General features: G+C 51.6%; 3 protein-coding genes across 3 annotated transcripts in view; all 3 read left to right on the plus strand.

Annotated features, from left to right (window-relative positions):
- Positions 1-633: 633 nt before the first annotated feature.
- On the plus strand, positions 634-1,362 carry ETH_00005785 (PKSN polyketide synthase for alternapyrone biosynthesis protein, related; the record flags this gene model as incomplete). Its single annotated transcript, XM_013376293.1, has 1 exon — positions 634-1,362. One exon carries the CDS (start codon positions 634-636, stop codon positions 1,360-1,362), a length of 729 nt encoding a protein of 242 aa, XP_013231747.1.
- A 320-nt stretch (positions 1,363-1,682) lies between these two features.
- ETH_00005790 (uncharacterized protein) lies at positions 1,683-17,024 on the plus strand (the record flags this gene model as incomplete). Its single annotated transcript, XM_013376294.1, has 6 exons — positions 1,683-5,758; positions 5,903-11,305; positions 11,449-14,725; positions 14,962-16,227; positions 16,346-16,488; positions 16,781-17,024. The coding sequence occupies 6 exons, from the start codon at positions 1,683-1,685 to the stop codon at positions 17,022-17,024; spliced, it is 14,409 nt and encodes a 4,802-aa protein (XP_013231748.1).
- Positions 17,025-20,321: 3,297 nt separating this feature from the next.
- Positions 20,322-22,339, plus strand: part of ETH_00005795 (uncharacterized protein) — a gene marked incomplete at both ends in the record, with an annotated part of 2,721 nt that continues 703 nt past the window's right edge. The window contains one exon of the mRNA XM_013376295.1: positions 20,322-22,317. Coding sequence (XP_013231749.1) covers positions 20,322-22,317 — 1,996 coding nt within the window. The remainder of the gene's footprint in view (positions 22,318-22,339) is intronic.

The following is a 22,339-nucleotide window of genomic DNA, read 5'->3' on the forward strand; positions in this document are numbered from 1 at the left end:
GCTGGTACAAGACATCAGCCTACAGAGGGGATAATAATAGAAGTAAGATTTCAGTAGTTTGCAGAGCTTGATTTGCATCTTAGCAGTTTGTGTGATGTGCACGCAATGGGGCACATCCCGGCTCGCAGTGCTGGGACAAAACGGCCGTTTGCCGAGGGGATAGTGATAGAAGTAATATTTTGGTAGGTTTGAGAGTTTGATTTGCATCTGAGCAGCTTGTGGGATGTGTGTGGTCCTGCATGTGCGCGCGGACCGCTCACGTGCGTGGCTTCAACATTCATGATTGCTCATTACCAAAATGTGCAAGCTATGGAGTAAAATAGAATCCCTATTATAATTTCGATATTGATGGGTACGGCGAATGTGCTGACTGCAGTGGGATACATTGTTCCCCAGCACAGCGGTTCCTCGGTGACCACCCGAGGAGTTGCTTGTCGTTTCGGGTCTTCGCAGCCTGACCACGCGCTACACAATGCAAATTCTATACCAGCTCCATACTAACGATGCATTTTCCACAACATTTTCAGAAACTGGGGGCTGAATGAACCTTCACTGAACGAGCTTCCGGCGTTGTCCCTGGTTTGCTATGCCATGTCCTGCCGTAGGTGACCAGCCAGCCTTTCTGTGGCCTAAATGGAAAACCAGGCAACACTCTCTGCGTCAGTTGACGCAAATGCCTTGAAAATAGTCCTAGATGCGCTGAAAAATGCAAGCTTTGCAGTGGAAGCCCCTGCAGGCAGCTCCTGCGAAGGACTGTGGGGGTTAGTGTCTAGTGATTCGCTGGCTAGTTCCTACTTCTTGAGGTCGCTCTCCATTTCCTTTGGAACTGAGCTGCCTACTTCGCTGCTTCAGTCCACCAAAATCGAGGAAGTCGTGGAGAAGATCACTGAGCTCGCAGCCGGTGCCGACGGAGATCTGCACAGTAGAGATCAGCTGCATGCGATCCATTTGCACCAACAGCCCCCTCGTGTAGCAATTATAAGCGCTTCATGCAGGTTGCCTGGGGGAATCGAAACGCTTGGTGATCTGTGGTCAGACATCCTTGTGTCGGGGAGAGATGCGATCACTGAGATTCCCAAGTCGCGCTGGGATGCAGATTTGCTCTATGATCCAGAGGGAGGTGAAGGGACAATCTATGTCAAAGAAGGAGGATTTATTGAGGATGCAGATGCATTTGACAACCGTTTTTTTGAAATCCCTGACCATGAAGTAAGTCTCTGCGTGACATATTGCAACGGGCGACGATCTAACCACCCTGTATCGCTGACGTTATCTGAGAACCGTATTTTCTTCAGGCCGCCCAAATGGACCCACAACAACGTCTTCTCTTGCAATCGGCATTCGAGGCCAGGGCCCCCTTGATGAAGGGCCGAGTCAGCCCAACGGATGAGACAGGGGTCTTCATTGGGTGTTCATGCGCCGACTGGTAAGTTCAGCAGCATTCCCTGGAAAGTAATTCTTCAAAGAAGTATGCCTGTACAATACAGAATGAAACTTTTTGGATGACTTTCGAAGACATCGTTTGGTCAGCGAGCAGCTGGCTGCGCTGTAGACCACACGGCTGTCCCTTTTGACGATGCGGATTCTTTGTGCCTTTCTTGCACTTGTTCAGGTTTCTTGTACATGCAAAACTTCATGGAAGGGAAGGCCCTTCGTGTTTCATTGCAGACCTTCAGCATGCAATGCTTGCCAATCGTATTTCGTATTGTATGAACCTTGAGGGGGCTTCGATGACAATTGACACGGCCACGTCTTCGGGTATCGTTGCATTTTGCACTGCTGTGAGTCATATAGAATCTGGAAGGATGATATGCGCCCTTGCTGGCTCATCTCAATTGATCATTGCTCCCGAGGTCACAGTAGCTTTGTGCAATCTGGGAATGCTCTCGCGAAAGGGCCGCTGCCGCCCTTTTGACGAGGCTTCCGATGGTTTCATTAGATCCGAGGGAGTCGTGGTTTTTTCGCTGGTCAGGGAAGATTATGTCGCGGACTATGTTGACACTTCGCTTGTGAGACCACTCGCATATGTTCGTGGGCATGCAATTGTTCACAGTGGGAGGGCTTTTTCCACCACAGCACCCAGCGAAAGTGCTGAGCGCCGTGTCATGGAAGGAGCTCTAACCAAGGCAAGCATGTCTGCCGAAGATATTGACTACATCGAAGCCCACGGTACTGGAACAAGAATGGGCGACGCAGTGGAACTTCAAAGCCTCGCGGCTGTCTTTGGAGGCTCTCACGAATCTGAAAGGCCTCTCCTTGTGGGTTCGATCAAAGGAAACATCGGACATTGCGAAGGCGCATCAGGTGGTGCAGGAATTTGTAAGGCTATTCTTGTGCTCATCAACCGCTGTGTCCCAGGCACCCTTCATTTCAATCGCCTCAGCAGCTTAGTAGATAGAATTCCGCGATACTTTTCCATCCCTCGTGCACCAACCAAATTTTCTGTGCCTGAACGGCCGCTTGTCGTGGGTATTAGCTCATTTGGAGTTGGTGGCTGCAACGGACACGTTATTTTAGAAGGCCCACCAACAGGCCAGCACGACTTTAGGACACAGCTGAATGACAAGTGTTACTGGAAGAAAAGCCGCTTTCCCTGGTCGCACCTAATTAGCGTGCCAGCAGGCAGTAGCGACGGGGTATCTCCTGTCGAGCTCATAACACCGGAGGGCTGCATTGCAACACCTTCTTCGTCCTTCTGCGGCACAAACTTCAGTGTTGCCGCGTCATCTGTCGACCAGGATGCTGGCCGTGGTGGTTCTGTAGTGTTCACTGACATACCCATTCTAGGACCTGGGAGTGGGATAAACAGCACGAGGGCCAAAGACGCCCTTCATGACAACTCATTGAGTCTGATGAATGGCTGCGATGGAATGATGCAAGCGGAACAAGCGGATCTCGGCGCTGTTTCGTCAAGCTTCGAAGATGTGGACGTGCTCCCTGACTCCGGCTCACGATCTCAGGGAATTTCCCCGGTTCCTGAAGTAGACAATGTTTCACAGCAGTCCCTAACACCACCAGCACCGTCCATATCTCGTGAACAGATCAGGGCAGCAGTTCACGAAGCCCTGAAAGTAGCCCTGGATCGCGATGAACCTTTACAAGAGAACACACCGTTTGTGGAAGCAGGAGTAGACTCGATGGCATCTATTGGAGTTAGGGAGAGCCTTTCAAAAAAGCTACATATGCAGCTTCCAGCAACCATTTTATATGACCATCCATGCATAGCTCAGCTGGTTCCGTACCTCCAAGAGATCTCTTCGGCAGCGCATGAAACGGATTTGAACCAGAAGATGCTACCTAGACTTGGGCGTGGTTCTGAGACAAGCGCGGTTGCAGTCACTGCATTAGCTTTCAGGCTTCCACCAGGGGCTCAGTCCGAGGCAGATCTTTGGGGTGCTCTTGAAGGTGGTCATGACTGCATTAAGCACATCCCCCTTACACGTTTCGATCCTTGGAAGTACAAGGACACTTCTTCAGGCTCACTAAATAAGCTTTATGTCAACGATGCTGGAATATATCCTTATATGGCCTTATTTGATAACGCACTTTTCAATATATCTATCGCCGAGGCTCAGCTAATGGATCCTCATCAACGCGTCTTGCTGGAAGTTTGCCATGAGGCAGTTTCAAGTACTACACAGCGAACAAACCAACTGGATGTAGCTATTGTCGTAGGCTGCTGCAACAATGACTGGGTGCGTGAGGCGTGCACCTCGACGCAGGAAGCGAAGAGCTTGAGTGGGACTGGTGGAGCTGCATCAATAGTTTCAAACCGGCTATCTTATGTGTTCAATCTACACGGACCAAGCATGACCATTGATACTGCTTGCTCTTCTTCCCTTGTAGCACTGGATGTGGCAAAGCAGTTTCTCAACGACAACAGGTGCAGCTCAGCGATTGCAGCAGGAGTTCATGTCTTGATCAATCACTACGTCTTTGAACAGTACTGTAAGGCTAACATGCTCAGCATTGATGGAAGATGCAAAACCTTCGACGCCTCTGCCAACGGCTATGTCCGCAGTGAGGGATGTGGTGCACTCCTCCTGCAGACGCTTCAACGCGAGTCTACAAAACCACACACTGTCTACGCCTGGATTCGGGGTACTGCCAATAACCACGTAGGCAGAAGCGCAAGTCTCACTGCGCCCAACGGCCCTGCTCAACAAGCAGTCATTCGAGCAGCTCTTCACAATGCCCAAGTAAAATCGCCTGCAGATGTGTCGGTGTTGGAGGCACATGGTACTGGGACGTCTCTGGGAGATCCTATCGAAATTGGAGCGATCCGCGCAGTCTACTGCAATGGCTTTGCAGACAGTCCCCCACTGATAGTGGGCGCCTTGAAATCGCTCATGGGGCATTCTGAAGGGGCCGCAGGCATCGCGGGACTCATCAAGCTAATTCTGGTCCTGCAACACAGAATGGCTACTCCAAATCTGCATCTAAACATGCTAAACCCACACATTGACGTGACTAGAAGCGACAAGTACAGAGGCCTCATGTTTCCGAGCAAGTGTGTTCCCCTCGATGGCCTGTTTGGGATTCACGAGTCGCAGCCACTGCTGGGTGCGGTGAGTTCGTTCGGATTTGGAGGTTCCAATGCTCACGCAATTGTTGAGGTGGCCCCCACGTTCAAGTCGACCTGGGCGGCAACTGGGGAGCCAGCCAACGCCACTTCGGGAAAACGCTGTGCCAGTACTGTGTGGCTATTTACTGGACAAGGATCGCAATACCTGGATATGGCATGTGCTTACTTCAACCATAGTGCTGTATTCAGAAACACAATTTCCGAATGCACCGCGTGTTTGAAGGAAATGCACTGGTTCCCAGAAAGAGGCCCTCAAAGTATTGAAGACATGATATATGGCGCAGGAGCGCAACCCGACAGGAAGGCAATGGAGGAACTCTTAAGCCAAACGCAATACTCACAAGTTGCTATCGTCGCCGTTGAGCTAGGTTTGAGTCACGTGCTTCTGGACCGCGGGATGAAGCCCGACGTTGTGATTGGCCACAGCTTGGGTGAATACGCGGCGGCCGCTGTTGCTGGCGTGATGGGATGGAAGGATGCCTTGCGTCTTGTTGCAAGGCGCGCATCGCTGCTGGCGGCCCAGCCCAGCAATGACGGAATCATGGTAGCTTGCCGGCTGCCAGCTGACAAAGTCCAAACTGCCCTCTCCGGCGACCTTCAACACTTGCACGCAGTCGCCCTTGCAGGGGACAATGCTCCACAAAGCGTGACGATTGCAGGAGCGAGGGATGAAGTGGACACGCTGCTTCGGCACCTTGGTGCTTCTGCTGCTGCCAGGCGCCTCCCAGTATCCCACGCTTTCCACTCTCCGCTCATGGCGGGTGCTGTTGCGGAGATGGAAGCAATTGTCAGCACAGTAAACCTACAGCCGGCGAGCATACCCATTGCTTCGACGGTTCGTGGGCGAATGCTTGACCCATCAGAGCCTCAAGATCCACATTATTGGGGCGGGCAGCTTACGCTGCCTGTCAGGTTTAGGGAAGCTGTTATGGCCGCGGTTGAGTCATGCGGTTTGGATCACATTATCTTTGTAGAGGTAGGGCCCCAGCGAACTCTCATTAATTTGGCTGCACAGACAATTGGTAAGCATGAGGGCCACACGGTGGAGATGTTCAACATGGTTGAAAGGGGCGAAGCAGCCGATGAAGAAACACTAATGGAGAGACTTCAGGAGTGCCAGCGCATATGCAGGGGCGACGACGATTCCATCTCCACGCACAAGTGGAACCACCAGTAAGGCAGTTTTCCCGTTTTTCACTTAGTTCGGAAACGATGACACCAAGCGTCGATTACCGTGGCCCTTCCAGTGGCGCTCCGCTGGTAGTTTTCGACAAACTAGCACAACAGTTTTTCCGCGTCCGCTTCGTTTTTTCGCAGGTCTTTTGAATGGAGGAAGATATCTCACCCACTCATCGACAGCGACACTGCAGATCTCAGTACTGAGCCAGAAAATGGCGTCGCAATTTGTGAAGCAAGCGTGCGCAACGGCACGCTGCGCGTTCTGAGGGACCATCTTGTATGGGGTATACCCATTCTTCCAGGCGTTGGCTTCATCGACGCAATGCTAGGTGCTGCTTTAGCTCGACATGGCTGCACATTTGGGGAGGCCTGCATCGAGCTGCAAAACGTAGCCATTCTCAAGCCGATGATTTTGTACGAAGGCCCTGAAACATGGGGAACCCGTATCGCTCATTGTCCAACCAGCCGGAGCGGTGTTCATCTGAAGCTACGGCTAGAAGAGGCAGAAGAATGCACGTACGCTACCCTTTCCTCACACCACGCTGGAGGCATCGCAGCTGATACAGCTCTCTCTGCTGAGGTTACTCATGCTGAAGGCTGGATTTCGGTGATGGAAGATGCAAGTTCTGTGAAGCCACCGCCACTGGATGTCGAGGGGAGCACTAAACGCCTGACTGAAAACATGACTCTGCATTACGGTGCTGCTGAAGCCTACGAAGAACTTCGGCGGCGTGGACTAGAATACGGACCATGCTTTCAAACTATTAAGGACATGTTGATTGCAGACACTTCTGCACTTGTAAAGCTGCAGTTCCACCACGAAGTCGCTGATTTCGAACGTAGCTTCATTTTGCATCCATCAATCTTCGATGGATGTGTGCAGGCCGCAGCACTTCTTGCATTCAGCGTGCATAGCTGCGCAACAGCCCTTGTGCCTGTTAGAGCCTCCGCAGTGCGAGTGTGGAATAGTACGTGTGCATTGAATAACTGCTACTGGGCAGAAATAAGCATGAAAACTGGTGGTAAGGACGCAACGACAGAGTCCGATGGTGCTCTCGTTTCCATCACTTTGTTTGATGACAGCGCCAATTCGATTGCACAGATTGGTACCATGTGCTTGCAGCCAGTAGTGTCGAATCAGATCTTTCCTGCGGAGAGGGACCTTGGACGTGGGCTATTGTGGGGCGAGAATTGGATCGAAAGAAAGGCATGGCAGACATATTCGAAGCCTGCTACGCAGAGGCGGGCAATGCATTGGCTTGTGCACGGAGTAGGGACTGAGGATTCTAGCCCATCGGTTCAAACAGTGGATTCAAGCACCACTATTGAGCTGCACTACGCCTCCAAGGCCTTGCGAAACAAGTGGGACAGCGTTAGTTTAGCTGAGTGGGATGCAGTGGTGCACTTCGGTGGCGCATGCCGAAGCTGGAGCACTGCAGAAGAATACATTGGTGATGTCGTGGATTTCCTGCAGAGTATAGCAGAACAGATTAATGGTAGTGGGTCTGAGACCCTACCTCCAGTGGTCGTTGTGGTTGGAGCTGCCTCCGCTGTGCTGCCCGAGGAAGAGGCCGCACACCCATTGCTTGCAGGAGTTCGAGGTCTATGCCGGACAGCACGTCTTGAAATGGAAGCAATTGCAAACCGTCCGGTCCCCCTTGTCCTGCTAGACATAGAGCCACTTCATTTGGAAACTGTGCATCCTACAGTCGACATGCTTCAGCAGGTCGCGTCGATTCTGCTTTCCCCCGGCTTCACAAAATACACTCAATCTTTCGCAGAAGACGGCCGCGAATATATCGAAACCGAGTTTGCTGTCCGTAGTGGTCGCGTGCTCACTCCTCAGCTTGTGTTCAGCGGGATCCAGCTTCTGCCGGTTGAGCGTGTGAAGTGCAATATAGGAAGCGGGGAAACATTCGTAATATCGGGCGGCCTTGGCGGGCTCGGTCTCACTGTAGCCCACTGGCTTGCGGATAACGGCGCCAATGCATTGATTTTGCTCTCCAGGACGGGAACGCCGCCACGTGATGGAGCCACGGCGAAACTTTGGCAGCAGCTCATAGAGAAGCATAGCGGTACACAAATCATCGTCCAAAGATGCGACGTTGCTCGCGTATCTGATGTCAAGAATCTGTTCGATGGCATTGCGCGGGGATGCCTTGTTTGTCACGTCACCAGCAAGGTATGCTTTGTAGGCCCGTTAAGTGGCATCTTCCATAGTGCAGGTGTACTGGTAGACAGGCCACTAGCTCAACAAGACCGAAGCTCTTTGGAGCTAGTATTCCGACCAAAGGTAGAAGGAGCATGGAATATGCACAATTGCCTCTCCGCGCTGGGGATGGAAGAGCGATTGAAGTACTTCGTAATGTTTTCGTCGTCGGTTGGACTGCTAGGGAACGCCGGCCAGGCAAACTATGCAGCCGCCAACTGCTGTCTTGATGAATTGGCAAGGTACCGGCGTTCGCGTGGTCTTGTTGCCCATAGCATTCAGTGGGGCCCATGGGTGGAGCAAGGCATGGCTACACAGCTGAAAGGGCGTTTTGCGAAGGCGGGATTTGGGGGAATTTCCAACCCACTGGGACTGCTGGCGCTCAGTGCAATTTTGCAACAAAATGTAGAAGTTGTTGTGGGATGTCAACCGCTGTACTGGAGCCGCTTCTTGCAGCGTTATAAATTCGGCATTCCAGTAGCCCTCCAACAGTTCGGAATGCTTGAGTCAGGTGCATCTAAGTCATCTGCCGACACTTCAGGCCACAAAGGTGGAAGTTTTGTAGAGCCTGCGCACAAAGCAAGTAGGGTGCAGCAAAAGGATAAGCGCGAGCGCATCAAACAGGCCATCATGACGGCTGCGAAGTCTGTTTTGAATGATTCTACCGACTTAAGTGCAGACGCTCCTTTACAGGAGCTTGGAATCGACTCTTTGGGGGCAATTGAGTTCCGAGACTCAGTCCAAAGCGCACTGAATGTAAGACTCAGCGCAACTGTTCTATTTGACCATCCAACTGTCGACGCGCTGACGAAGTTTCTTTTGCAAGAAGTAGGCGAGGATAAAGACACTGAAAGCAAGCCCGCTGCACTTGTCGAGCCGTCGACACCTTTTGAAGCTGCAGCAGGCGTCGAAGTTGCAGTAGTGGGAATGGCATGCCGTTTTCCAGGGTCGGACAGTGACCCCAGTGGATTTTGGAGGATGCTTTTCCACGGTGTAGATTGCATATCCAACATTCCTGAAAACAGGTTTGACGTTGATGGTTCATACAATCCAGACCCTGATGCTCCCGGTAAGATGTATGTGCGCCAAGGAGGCTTCATTGGATATATGGATCTTTTTGACAATCATTTTTTTCATATTTCCGATGGAGAAGCAAGACAAATGGATCCTCGACAACGCGTTTCACTCGAAGTAGCATTTGAAGCTGTTGTTGATGCCGGGTTCGATGGCTTGGAAGACTTGAAAGGTCTTCCTATTGACGTCTTTGTTGGTTCAATGAACCACGAGGACGTCTTCAAGGACCTCTCCTCCATCACAGCGTTCACAGCGACATCCAATGCCGTATCAATATTAGCAAACCGAATATCGTACTTCTACTCTCTGACAGGCCAAAGCGTGTCAGTTGATACCGCTTGCTCATCCTCCCTTGTTGCCCTTTGCCTCGCCCTACCATCACTCCATTCACAAGAAAGGACTGCACTAGTAGTTGGCGTTAACGCGCTTCTCTCAGCCGCTTATTTTGTTCAGACATGCAAAGCGCACATGCTCAGCATTGATGGAAGATGCAAAACCTTCGACGCCTCTGCCAACGGCTATGTCCGCAGTGAGGGATGTGGCGCAATACTGGTGAAGGCTCTACCGCGTCACTCCACAGACCCACGGGCTGTCTACGCCTGGATTCGGGGTGCTGCCAATAACCACGTAGGCAGAAGCGCAAGTCTCACTGCGCCCAACGGCCCTGCTCAACAAGCAGTCATTCGAGCAGCTCTTCACGATGCCCAAGTAAAATCGCCTGCAGATGTGTCGGTGTTGGAGGCACATGGTACTGGGACGTCTCTGGGAGATCCTATCGAAATTGGAGCGATCCGCGCAGTCTACTGCAATGGCTTTGCAGACAGTCCCCCACTGATAGTGGGCGCCTTGAAATCGCTCATGGGGCATTCTGAAGGGGCCGCAGGCATCGCGGGACTCATCAAGCTAATTCTGGTCCTGCAACACAGAATGGCTACTCCAAATCTGCATCTAAACATGCTAAACCCACACATTGACGTGACTAGAAGCGACAAGTACAGAGGCCTCATGTTTCCGAGCAAGTGTGTTCCCCTCGATGGCCTGTTTGGGATTCACGAGTCGCAGCCACTGCTGGGTGCGGTGAGTTCGTTCGGATTTGGAGGTTCCAATGCTCACGCAATTGTTGAGGTGGCCCCCACGTTCAAGTCGACCTGGGCGGCAACTGGGGAGCCAGCCAACGCCACTTCGGGAAAACGCTGTGCCAGTACTGTGTGGCTATTTACTGGACAAGGATCGCAATACCTGGATATGGCATGTGCTTACTTCAACCATAGTGCTGTATTCAGAAACACAATTTCCGAATGCACCGCGTGTTTGAAGGAAATGCACTGGTTCCCAGAAAGAGGCCCTCAAAGTGTTGAAGACATGATATATGGCGCAGGAGCGCAACCCGACAGGAAGGCAATGGAGGAACTCTTAAGCCAAACGCAATACTCACAAGTTGCTATCGTCGCCGTTGAGCTAGGTTTGAGTCACGTGCTTCTGGACCGCGGGATGAAGCCCGACGTTGTGATTGGCCACAGCTTGGGTGAATACGCGGCGGCCGCTGTTGCTGGCGTGATGGGATGGAAGGATGCCTTGCGTCTTGTTGCAAGGCGCGCATCGCTGCTGGCGGCCCAGCCCAGCAATGACGGAATCATGGTAGCTTGCCGGCTGCCAGCTGACAAAGTCCAAACTGCCCTCTCCGGCGACCTTCAACACTTGCACGCAGTCGCCCTTGCAGGGGACAATGCTCCACAAAGCGTGACGATTGCAGGAGCGAGGGATGAAGTGGACACGCTGCTTCGGCACCTTGGTGCTTCTGCTGCTGCCAGGCGCCTCCCAGTATCCCACGCTTTCCACTCTCCGCTCATGGCGGGTGCTGTTGCGGAGATGGAAGCAATTGTCAGCACAGTAAACCTACAGCCGGCGAGCATACCCATTGCTTCGACGGTTCGTGGGCGAATGCTTGACCCATCAGAGCCTCAAGATCCACATTATTGGGGCGGGCAGCTTACGCTGCCTGTCAGGTTTAGGGAAGCTGTTATGGCCGCGGTTGAGTCATGCGGTTTGGATCACATTATCTTTGTAGAGATAGGGCCTCAGCGCACGCTTGTTAATCTTGCGAGCCGAATTCTCCTGAACCAAAAATGTCTAGACACAAAATACTTTGAGATGTCAGGGCCTAACCAATGCTTGGCGGACCATTCTGAACTTGAAATGCGCCTTCAGCAGATATGCAATTCAGCCGTAACGCATTCTGCGTGCTCCTGGAACCACAAGTAAGACAATGCACATTGTCCTTTTCTCAAAATTCTCCATAGTAATCAAAGCAATATGACTTGATAGACGTCCTCTTTACAAAGACTTCGTGCGGAACAAAATCATGCGACTTCGGAGTTTTTGCGGTGTTCGATTCTCTCAGGAGGTTCCCCTTTCCATTTGAATCGATAAAAAGTAAATACAATCAAGCCAGTGCTGATTCAGCCGTAGAGAAGGAGCTTCAAGCGTTCCAGGGGCCGCTCTGGAAAATGACATGGAGAGATGGGATTTCTCAGGAATCATGCAGCGCTCTTGCCCAGCGAGCAAGGAACTGGTTGTTTTGTGGCGTTCCAAAAGAATATCTTTCTGCCTTTCAAAGTCTTCTTGAATCTTTAGGTATCAAAGAAGCCAAGATCGCAGAAGCCTTCAGCATCCAACAAGTGTCCTCTCTTCCCCGTTTGTCCTCTGGACGCGTTGCAGATGGAGTGATATTCGTGGGTGGCCTGTGGGGCTCTCATTCAAGCACATCATGTCTTGATGATCTTAGGAACATACTTCTTGCATACATCAAGTCGGCAGAAGATGATACATTCCTTTGCCCTCCCTTATGTGTGGTTACTAGGTGCAGCAACAGCGCTTTTGGAGTCCCCACTGATATCGACTCCAGCAAGCATGGTACCGATTTCCACATAAGGCACGCGGGGCTACTGGGAATGTGTCGCACTTGTCGGCTCGAAGTTCAAAGGTTCTGCAAGAAGCCATTTACGATGTTGTACGTAAACGTTGAAGAAGCATCTGTAGAATTTCTGGGAAAGGCTTGTGGCTGGATTGGCGCACAGTTTGAGTTATTGAGCCATAGTTCCCCTGCTTTAGTTGAGGAAGATGTCATCATCACAAGCACGAGTTATATGGTTCCCCGCCTAGTACAAGTCCCCACTAGCCAAGCACAAGACAGAGTACCACCTTCTGGAGCGAAAGCTTACCTGATTACTGGCGGCACTGGAGGATTGGGTCTAAGTGCTGCAGAGTGGCTACTGAAACAAGGAGCAGGCTTAGTTGTCCTCCTATCGAGAACTGGGAAGCCTGCCGGTGCACTATTGCAAACGGCAGCTTGGAGGGCTATAGAGGAAGGAATTCATGCAAAACGGGTTGAAATTATGCCTTGCGATGTGTCAAATTTTCAAGCTGTCAACGACATCCTCTCTAAAGTTCACCAAAACTTCCCCATTGGAGGAATATTTCACTGTGCTGGCATTGAGGGCGAGGCTAACCTCCAAGATTCGAATCTGCAAAGCATCGAATACGTGTACCAACCCAAAGTGAGTGGAGCGTGGAACCTGCACCTTGCTTGCCAGCAGTTGAACTTGGAAGCTAGCCTTGACATGTTCGTTCTTTTTTCCTCTATATCAGCCCTGCCCGGAAATGACGCTCTGGCGACTTATGCTGCTGCCAATGCATTTTTGGATTCGATGGCATGTTGGCGCAAGTCCCAAGGGCTCCAGGCTCAAAGCATTCAGTGGGGCCCCTGGAATGATGTTGGCATGGTCACAAGAAACAAGAGGCTTGAGCGGGTATTCGAGTCACGTGGAATTAAGCCATTCGTGCCTGTAGATGGTGTAAAGGTCATGGAACTGGCTCTGCGGATGAAAGAACCATGTGTATGCGCCTTGAATGTAAATTGGAAGAAATATTTACGAGCATTTGGCCAGTCGGTCCCACAAGCGTTCATAGAAGCGGGGTTGGAGAAGCTGGGTCCTTCTTCAGGCCACGAAATAGATGCTCATTCGAGGGAATCCATTGAGTCCACAGTTCTTGAAGCCGCAAAGGCATTGGTTGGTGAAGAACGAAATATCAGCGCAGAGACACGCCTAGACGAGCTTGGGCTTGATTCCTTGGGGTCTGTTGAACTTCGAAATATTATTCAGGAAAAGCTCTCAATGAGCTTACCAGCCTCTCTGCTTCTGGAGTATGGAACTCTAGGTGAAGTTATTGAGTACATATCAGAATGCCTCCATAGCCAGCTGTCCGCCAGTTCCATAAGTCGCCCATCAGCTGCAAGGCCGCTTCCCTCAGCGGAACTAGAAGGGTTTGCTGTAATCGGCATGGGCTGTCGGCTCCCAGGAAAGAGCAATTCACCTGAAGAGTTCTGGAGCATGTTGGTCGCTGGGACGGACTGCGTGCAAGATATTCCGTGGCAACGGTTCAACATTGAGCCTCTCTTTGATCCAGATCCTGAAGAAAACAAATGCTATGTAAGGGAGGCTGCCTTGCTGGATAACGCTCACCTGTTTGACAATGAGTTTTTCCGAATGAGTGAAAGCCAAGCGAGAAATATTGATCCTCAACAGCGCGTATTACTGGAAGTGGCTTATGAGACATTTGTCGACGCAGAATATCGGCAAGAAGACGTCAAGGGCCAAGACATTGGAGTCTTTTGTGCAACTTACACAAATGAATATCAACTGTCTAGTTTAACCAAGGGGGAAAATGGTATTCTTGCAATCGGGGAAGGCTCAGACGGTGGCGTGCCCCGGTTGGGTGAAGCTTCCGGCTACCCTGAGCCTGGTGGACTGATGTGCCTAATTCCCAATAGAATATCGTACTCTCTTGGCCTAATTGGGCCCAGCTTGGGAGTTGACACTGCATGCGCATCCGGTCTTGTGGCCTTGGACACGGCAATTATGAAGCTGAGACTCTCAGCGTGCTCAAAAGCGTTCGTTGGTGCGGTGAGCCTGATCCTGGTTCCTTGCTTTTTCCTAGGTGGCAGTAAGACGCGTCAATTTTCGAAGTCTGGGAGGTGCCGCACATTTGATGCTGCAGCAGATGGGCTTGTACGTGGTGAAGGGGCTGCTGGTATTCTCCTTGCACCGTTAGAGACTGCAAGGCGTGAGTCAAAGTTCGTGCATGCTGTTGTGCGAGGCTCAGCAGTATCGCACTATGGACAAGGTGCGCGTCTGACAGCTCCAAATAGTAGAGCCCTTACACGGGTTCTTAAGTTGGCGCTGGAGGATGGCAAAGTAGATCAGTCCATGGTCAGGTGCTACGAGGCACACGGCACGGCTACCGTTCTCGGGGACATTATAGAGATGAATGCGCTTAAACAAGTGTTTGAGGACAGACCAAAAGACGCTCCGCTTATCGTAGGCAGCGCCCACAACAATATCGGGCACCTAGATTCTGCCGCAGCTCTAGTTGCGTTCATGAAAACCGTACTTACGTTGAAGCATCGCTATGTCCCACCGAACATCCAATTCAAGAAGATGCATCCAGATATTGGCGCTTTCGACAGAACCAGTATAATTTACACTCGTGAAGGCCAAACTATTCACACTTCCGATAACCAAACACGGATTTTCGGAGCAAATCTTGCCTACGGTCTAGGTGGCACAGTGGTCGCGTCGATCACAGAAGAGGGTGACGATCCTACAATGGCACCAAAGGTAAGCTGCCATGGCGCTGTCGTTGGTTAGTTCTACTAAGGCAATTGTGAGTTCGACTAGTGTGGCGGAATTTTCACTTGTGGCTACACGATACTGTTGAAGAAGCTGCATTATTGAGTGGCACGAGAGTATCCGGACACGGGTAAGAGCAGAGCACAGCTGTGCAGAGTCTGTCATGATTTTGGATGCTGATTCAGCAACTCGAACTCCAAGTGCATACTGTGTTTGTGCGTTAGGTTACGCGGCATGTGTGGAAGCACAATTCGTTTCCACTCGATTCACAGAAGTTCGTCTTCTTACTGGGTGCAGCAGCACTGCTGGCCCAAGATCGGAAGCAGACTCCTCGGGATGATGTTGCGTACCTGGTGGATCACATTTGCAAAGATATGCTTAACAGGCATAATTTAGTATCATTGAAGCCATGCACACCTCCTAGTATTGTGTCCGAGATTTTTTTGACAGGAGCTACGGGCCTTACTGGAAGCCGAATTTTGTTTGGCTTGCTAGAGCAGAGGATAGATTGCGGAAAGGAAGTCCAAAGTCGATTTCCCCGCATCTACTGTCTGGTTCAAGCTCGTGACCGAATGCATGCGATGTATCGTATCGTCGATGCTGCTGTGGGGAGGGGCCAGAAATGGAAAGCCCGCTTTTTTGAGCAAATCGTGCCGGTTGTTGGAGACTTGAAAGCTCCCAGGATGGGCCTGTCCTCGAAAACATTTGAAACGCTGGCAACTAGAGTTGAGGCGGTGTATCATGCTGCAAGGGTTGTAGACTTTGCACAGCCGTATGAGAAGATCCGAAAAGCCAATGTCCTTTCGCTCCTGCCCCTAATAGAGTTATGCACCACAGGAATAGCTAAGCACTTCCACGTTTTATCAGACTTCGCGGCTCACATTCAGTACTTTGGAGCATTCGCTGGGGACCTAAACGTGTCTTTACCAGAGCAACTTTCCGTGCCTGACGAGCTGGTATGCAGAATGGAAAACCAAATGCCAGCGAGCATTATCGGTTATCCGTGGGCAAGATGGGCTGTAGAGGAGGTGCTTTTGAAGTGTCAACAACGGCTGGACGAGCTAAAGAAGTCTGCAACAGGAAGTTCTCACGACATCGAGAACAAGTTCGCCTTCACAGTGTACAGAATACCAAACTCAGCAGTGTACTTCAACAATGGCAGAATCGAGTTCTCAAATTCTTTCTTTGCAATTGTAATGGCTGCATTGCAAGAAGGTATCGTTCCTCCAGGCGTTTTGCCAGTAGGGCCCCCGTTCTTAACTACTCCCATTGATATATCAGCAGACATTTTAGTTAACATTTCAAGGTGTCCTGAACGCCCCACCGTCATCCACATCGTCAACCCCACTGGAGTTCGACGGTCAGCGATTATTGAAGCACTACAGAGCCTTGGTATTCCATTCCGGGAGTCATGCGAGGACGAACTTTTTCGGGGAATCGAAAAGAATCAGAACGGCTCTTGTGCTTACTCGCTGCTCCCTATAATGCGCGTACGTTAACCTTTGTATTATGGAAGAGTGCAATAAGGTTATATATGCTTCGCAAAATAATATTTCCGCCTTGCGTGAGTCCACAATTGTTCGATTTTGCTATTGTTCGATTTTTCAGTTCTGGAGACGCTACTGGTTTTCTGAAGACCTGGATAGGGAGGCCTTTCCAATTGAAATTGCAAACGTGGAAGCCTGCCTTCCCCATGCTTTGAAACGATTCCCGAGCGCCAGGGAAATTTGGACAAGGATGCTAGCCTACTGGTAAGATGACTACTTGCAGGCACTGTAGAAAAGATGCCTTCAGGTGAAGATACATTTGCGTGTAAACATTTATTTTGGCGGCACTTAAGATCTAGGCATTCATGGGTATTCTCGGAACTGAACAATGAGTTTGCTAGATGTCGAAGGCGCATATCATACTAGCCTTTCTGAATGAACCTTTGCTATAACTGTAGAGAAACATGAACTGAAAAACGATCTGCATTAATGAGGGCGATCTTCCACAATACAGCCGTTTGAAAGCCTTGACGCTCGCGGTGTGATATTGTTTCAGCTTGGCGAATTACCATCTCGTTAGGGATCCCTACGACACCATCTTGCCTAATGAATTCCTTCGTATTGTTGGAGCCTCCATTCTTTCCACAGCGTCATTTAAACAACTTTCTAGTCGCACTCAGGAGATGCTAGAGTCTGCACTCCATGGCAAAGGGGATGATGAAATTGAGCATGCGCTAGATTGGGAGAAAGCGCAGTTCTTATCCGGCTCATCTTTTAAATATCTTCCTATATCGGAATGAAGCTTTCTACTGATCTAATTTGAATTGCAGAAAACTAGCATCTATGTCACGGAAAAACGTTATTTCCACAAGTCTGCAAACGCTTCACGACTTCAGCGCCTACTTTGCAGCACGGTGGCGTAGTGTCATCGGCCTTATTTGATGTTCAATGCGCATTACCAATTGAACTCATGCAAGTTTTAGTAAGCTCATGAACTCGGCGTGGACTCTGAGGTACATCTAGCGCAATTTTTTGAATTCAAAGAAGTTGCAAGGCCAGCGTGCCTTTTACCACTAGTCGGCACATCCTTCGCGTTTGGTGGGTACCCTGCCCGTTGTTTGCCGAGCACTTTCTACATAAACAATACTTTTAGGAAGCAGAGGATACGAAGAATACAGAAAAGCTCTTCAGACTGACAGATCAAGAAGCACAGACTTTTGCAGCTTGCGTGGCCAGCTTCTTCAGTGCCTTTGATGTTGCTAGTAATCATATCCTTACCAAAACTTGAAAAAAAGCGAACAATACTGTCTCCTGCCCTCGCTTCCGCATGGGTCATTCCGCTATCCCATGTCGTGCATATTGAAAGCCACCCTACATGAATGTCAGCGACATATTGCCGAAAGCGGCAAACTAGCATCCAAGTGGCCTCGTCATCTGTGAATCGTCATTGTCGTGGTCGTGTGGCCGCACTTATCAGCTTGCTGGGTGTTGGGTGTTCCGTACTCTCCGCTGCTACGGCAGCGTCAAACTAAAAGTCCAGAACGGGTGTGACATCATCGCTAATATCCATTACAGCGCATAAGCAGGGAGAAACCAGAAATTTTCTGCAATACCCGTACCTACCTTACGGAGGGTTAACAAACTGGAACAGCGAAGGGCGAAGCAACCTGTTAAGACTTGGGATACAGCTTCTCTTGTATACACGCCATTCAGCCGTCATAACAGGATCCTAAAACGCCGCAGGTCACGCCTGACTAAGAGTTGAATTTGAAGCAATAGTTTGCGCCGTGGCAGGGAAGGTAGTCCCTGACTTTATAGCCATCGCCCTTCTTCAACTTCGTCACAAAATTGAGCTCACGAAGGGAAAGGGAAACTGTTTGGACCCGGATTTAAATGCAATCTGTGTTGGACCTTTGTCAAAACATAAATTACTCTTTCCAGGAACATGCGGCTTCCTAACAAGCACGGTACATGCACAGTCAGTAAGCACCTGTTGTACTAGTGCTCTTCCCTTCCATCACTTAAGCCAAATTCTTGCTGCATGCTTGTTTCATTGCCAGTGGACGAAAATGATCTGCTTCTTTCTCGATATCACAGTAATTAGAGCATTGCCAGGCCAATGTTAAAGGCCCGGCACAGGTATACTTCACAAGGGCCAGTATTCCGAGTTTGTTTGTGGGCATCTTCGCTGCAATCTCTCGGGAGATGAAACCCTATCCGCCACTCATATTTGAAGCTCCTCATGCGAAGGTTTGCACGATAACAATTACAAGCCATGCAGTTTTCGTTTTAAAAGAGCTCTCAGCGGTAGCTGGACAGCATCATTGTGGCCTTCGCCTTCGCACAAAAAACCCGGACCAGCAGGTCCAGTACGTTGTTGAGCGTATTGAACAAACGTTTCTTTTCTAAATTGCATAAATACACTGGAAGGAAACGGGTCATGGTCAATGATCCATTAGCTCCATCAGTCCCCATTGCATATGCTAGACAGTGCCGAGCTGAGACTGGTTTTTGCTTTGTCGGCCAAGTACAGGCTTCAAAGCATTACACCTGTTATCATCTTCCTCCTAGGTGCCTCTAGGCAGAAGATGGTTAAATTTTCAAAGCAGCTTTCTACAAGGATCAGATTGGGTGCATCTGGACGGGCGCCGTAGCCAACACAGCAATTGAACAAGGTAAACCTGAAGGTTATGCTGCGACAAAACCGCTACCTTCTGCAGGGGGCAGGGAACCATCGGCCATTTGGATGACATCACTTCTGTCACATGAAGCCGCTTGTGCTGAAGTACAGGCGTGCCTAAAGACACTGCCCACCAGCATAAAATCCGATCAATATGGGTGAGGTGACTCACATGGAACAGATAGTCGTCTGTTGCCCAACACGAAATGGAATACTAGCATGGACCACACACTGCATTGTTTCAGGTGGGTTAGATCTTTAGCCAGTGCTTGCTCATTTATTTGTTCTTTCCACCTGGCGCGAAGCTGTGCATAAGGTGAGAACGGAAATATTTCATGATGGCGGGCAACAAGAAATGCACTTGTTTGACTTTGAGTGTCAATAGAACATCTTCAGCTTGCTTCAATCTTGGGGGAAATTCCCGATGGAATCTCGCGGCAGTGTACTGCGCTGTGCCCACACCCGTAGCTTCACAATGGCCTGCTACGGGTGTGGGCACAGCCTAGAACAGCACTCCAACGTCCGGATGCAGGCCAGCACGGCCTTAACGCCGCGTAGAAGACATGCGACAAAAGCTGCATCGTACAAGACCTTTGAATGGATGGAATAAGGGAAACACGGCCGAGGTTGGCCGCAAAGGAGCTCGGTAGAAGGTAAGGCAAGGGGGGTGGTGTTCTGGGTCGGTCGGGGGCGCCACAGACTCCTGCGCGGCGGAAGTTACAAGCTTGAAAGAAGTAGTAGCTCTTTAGAAATTTCAAATTAATGTTGTTACGGCGGCATGCTGCTGCAAAGTCAATTCTTTGCGGGCTTTTGTCGTTGCTGTCGCCGAAAGTTAACACTGCAGGGGGCCGAGTGGGCACTGTTTAATCCGTTGTCGCGCACGCGTTTCCTTCTTTCTGTTTATTTCAGCATACAGAGTAGCAATATTTTGGTTTCTTTTACCTACACCGATCCAGGTACACCAGGGCCCTCTTTACGGGTCTGCTTATCGCTACCTAGGGTGCAGGTAACCAACTGACCGATTCCGTAGTCGTATTGTCTGTGTCTCTTTGGCGCCAGTTTCTCTCTTTTCGGAGCCTTCTGTGGCCAGCAGCAGCCCTTTGGAGCCTGCTGCAGCCTGCTGCAGCCCGCTGTACCCCTCTGCTTCCCCCACAGTTCGTTGCAGCTTGCTGCAGCGTGTTGCTGTTTGTTGCTGCTTGCTTCAGCGCGTTTTTGCCGGCTGCAGCGTACTTCACTTTGCCAGGCCAGCCACAGCTTTTACTGCAGGGCAATACCCTCTAAACCCGACACCAGGCTGGCCTATGCGCGAGGCTGGAGGGGCCCCAGCAGCTTGGCTCCCTCTGTACAACTTCTTAGTCAAGACTTGTGCAGCTCTAATGTTCCTGGCTCTTGTTCAGCACTTGGAAGGGCCCCGGCGATGCGCAGGCCGCAGTGGGCTTGCCCAGTCCACGGAAGCAGCCCGCTGCCTGCAGTAGCAGCAGCAGCAGCAGAAGCAGCAACGGGAGCAGCAGCAGCAGCTTCCCTAATTGAAGAAGACCCCGCCACAACTGCTGCACCTCCGGCACTTGCAGGGGCATGCTGCTGCTCGCAGCCATTTGAACAAGGCCAGCTGCATGCGCAGCTGGAGCGTGGAGCGCAGCAGCAGCTGCAGCAGCGGCAGCAACAGCACATGTCGGACTCCGCAGAAGCGCACTGTGGTGCCACGAATGTCTGCTGCACTTGCAGCCAGACTCAAAGCAACAATGCCGGCTGCGCCACCGCCGCTGCTGCTGCTGCTGCTGCTGCTGGCGGGCCCCAGAACAAGAGGCCTCTGAGCAGCTACACTGGGCTGCATGCAAGATGCCGCCTCCCCCGCAGAAGCTGGGGCCGAAGCAAAAGCAGCAGCGGCGGCGCGATTGCCAAAAGCAGCAGATCTGCAGCAGCTAAGGACTCTGCTGCTGCAGTGCCGCACGGGACAGCACGCGGAAGAGCAGCAAGTGCAGCGTGCGCAGCACGCTTATGGCCAGCTGCTGCAGCAGTGCCCCCACCTGCTGATGGCAGCAGCAGCTGCTGCGTGGACTGCTGCTTTGCTTCTTCACCGAGGCAGTCCGTTGCTGCTGCTCCTTTAGGGCTGCCCGGAGGGCCCCCAGTATCTACCGAGGAGGCAGCTGCTGAAGCAGCAGCAACAGCCGCAGCACCTTTGTCAGCAACTGCAACACTTGCACAAGCCGCACCTGCAGCCGTGGCAACAGCACGGGAACCGGCAGCAGCAGCAACAGCACCAGCAGCAGCAGCAGCAGCACCCACGGCACAGCAGCCAGACGCTGCGCCACAGACCGCCAGTTTTGTATCTTTTGCACAAACGCCTGAAGTCGAGGCCCGGCGAGCGCCCGCCGCAGCAGCAGCAGCAGCAACTGCTGCGGTGCTGAGAGAAGACGGGCAACGGCAAGCCTTGGGGGGTTGGCAGGTGCCTCTGAGCCTTCCTGTGCCGCTGTTTCTGGCTCCTGTGTCGTACACGAAGCGTGTGAAGGCAGCAGCTGTTGCTGCTGCTGCTGCTGCTGCGGAAGCTGCAGCAGCTTTTGCTGCAGGGGCCTCGGAGTCGGCGGGAGCAGCTGCGGCAGCAGCAGCAGCAGCAGCCAGGGGTTCCAGACGGAAACGATTTCATTTGGAGGATGCGGTGTTGCTACTGCAGTTGGCATTTGACCTGCAGCAACACTCCGTGCTGCTGCCGACGCTGCACGTCGTGGGCTCGGATGGGATGCCTGCAGGTCTGAAGCCCTGTGGGGCCCTTCTGTGCAGCGGCCGCAGCCGCAACAGCAGCAGCAGCAGCAACAGACGCGCCAGTCGCTTCAGCTGCGGTGCGCGAACACTCTCTGCTGCTTCTGCTGCTGCAGCAGAACGCATGAGGCTCCAACAGACTGTAGAGGCCATTGAGCCTGGCTGCACTGAAGTGCTGCTGCCGCACTTGCCTGTCATTACACCTGAAGAGCTGCAGCAGCTGCATGCAGCAGCAATCCGCCTCTATGGTGAAGGGATGGTCCCGTCCTTTTGGCAACAGCAGCTTTTTTTGAATCAACAGCAGCTGGGACAGAACTACGCGCAGCAACAGCTGCTGCACCAGCTCCAGCAGCTGCAGCTCCAGCAACCCCAGCAGTGGCAACTGCAGCAACGGTGGCAGCGGCAGCAGCAGTGGCAGCTACAACAGCAGAGGCCGCAGCAGCACTGGCAAGTGCAGCAGCGGTGGCAGCAGCACCAGCAAACGTCCCCCAACAACGCAGTACGGCCGAGCACAAGGTCCATGAACGTGAAGGCTTCCAAAAGGCAGTGGCAGCAGAAGCAGCAGAAGCAGCAGCAACAGCAGTTGCAGCAGCAGCAATATAGATTTTCTTCCGGAACTGGTCGGCACAACCACCGGCGTTCTGCAACCAATCTGTGTGCGTCTGTTACTACACCAGC

This window comes from Eimeria tenella, genomic scaffold, assembly GCF_000499545.2.
Source record: "Eimeria tenella Houghton genomic scaffold, Eth_scaff33, whole genome shotgun sequence".
In the NCBI taxonomy this organism is placed as follows: domain Eukaryota; phylum Apicomplexa; class Conoidasida; order Eucoccidiorida; family Eimeriidae; genus Eimeria; species Eimeria tenella.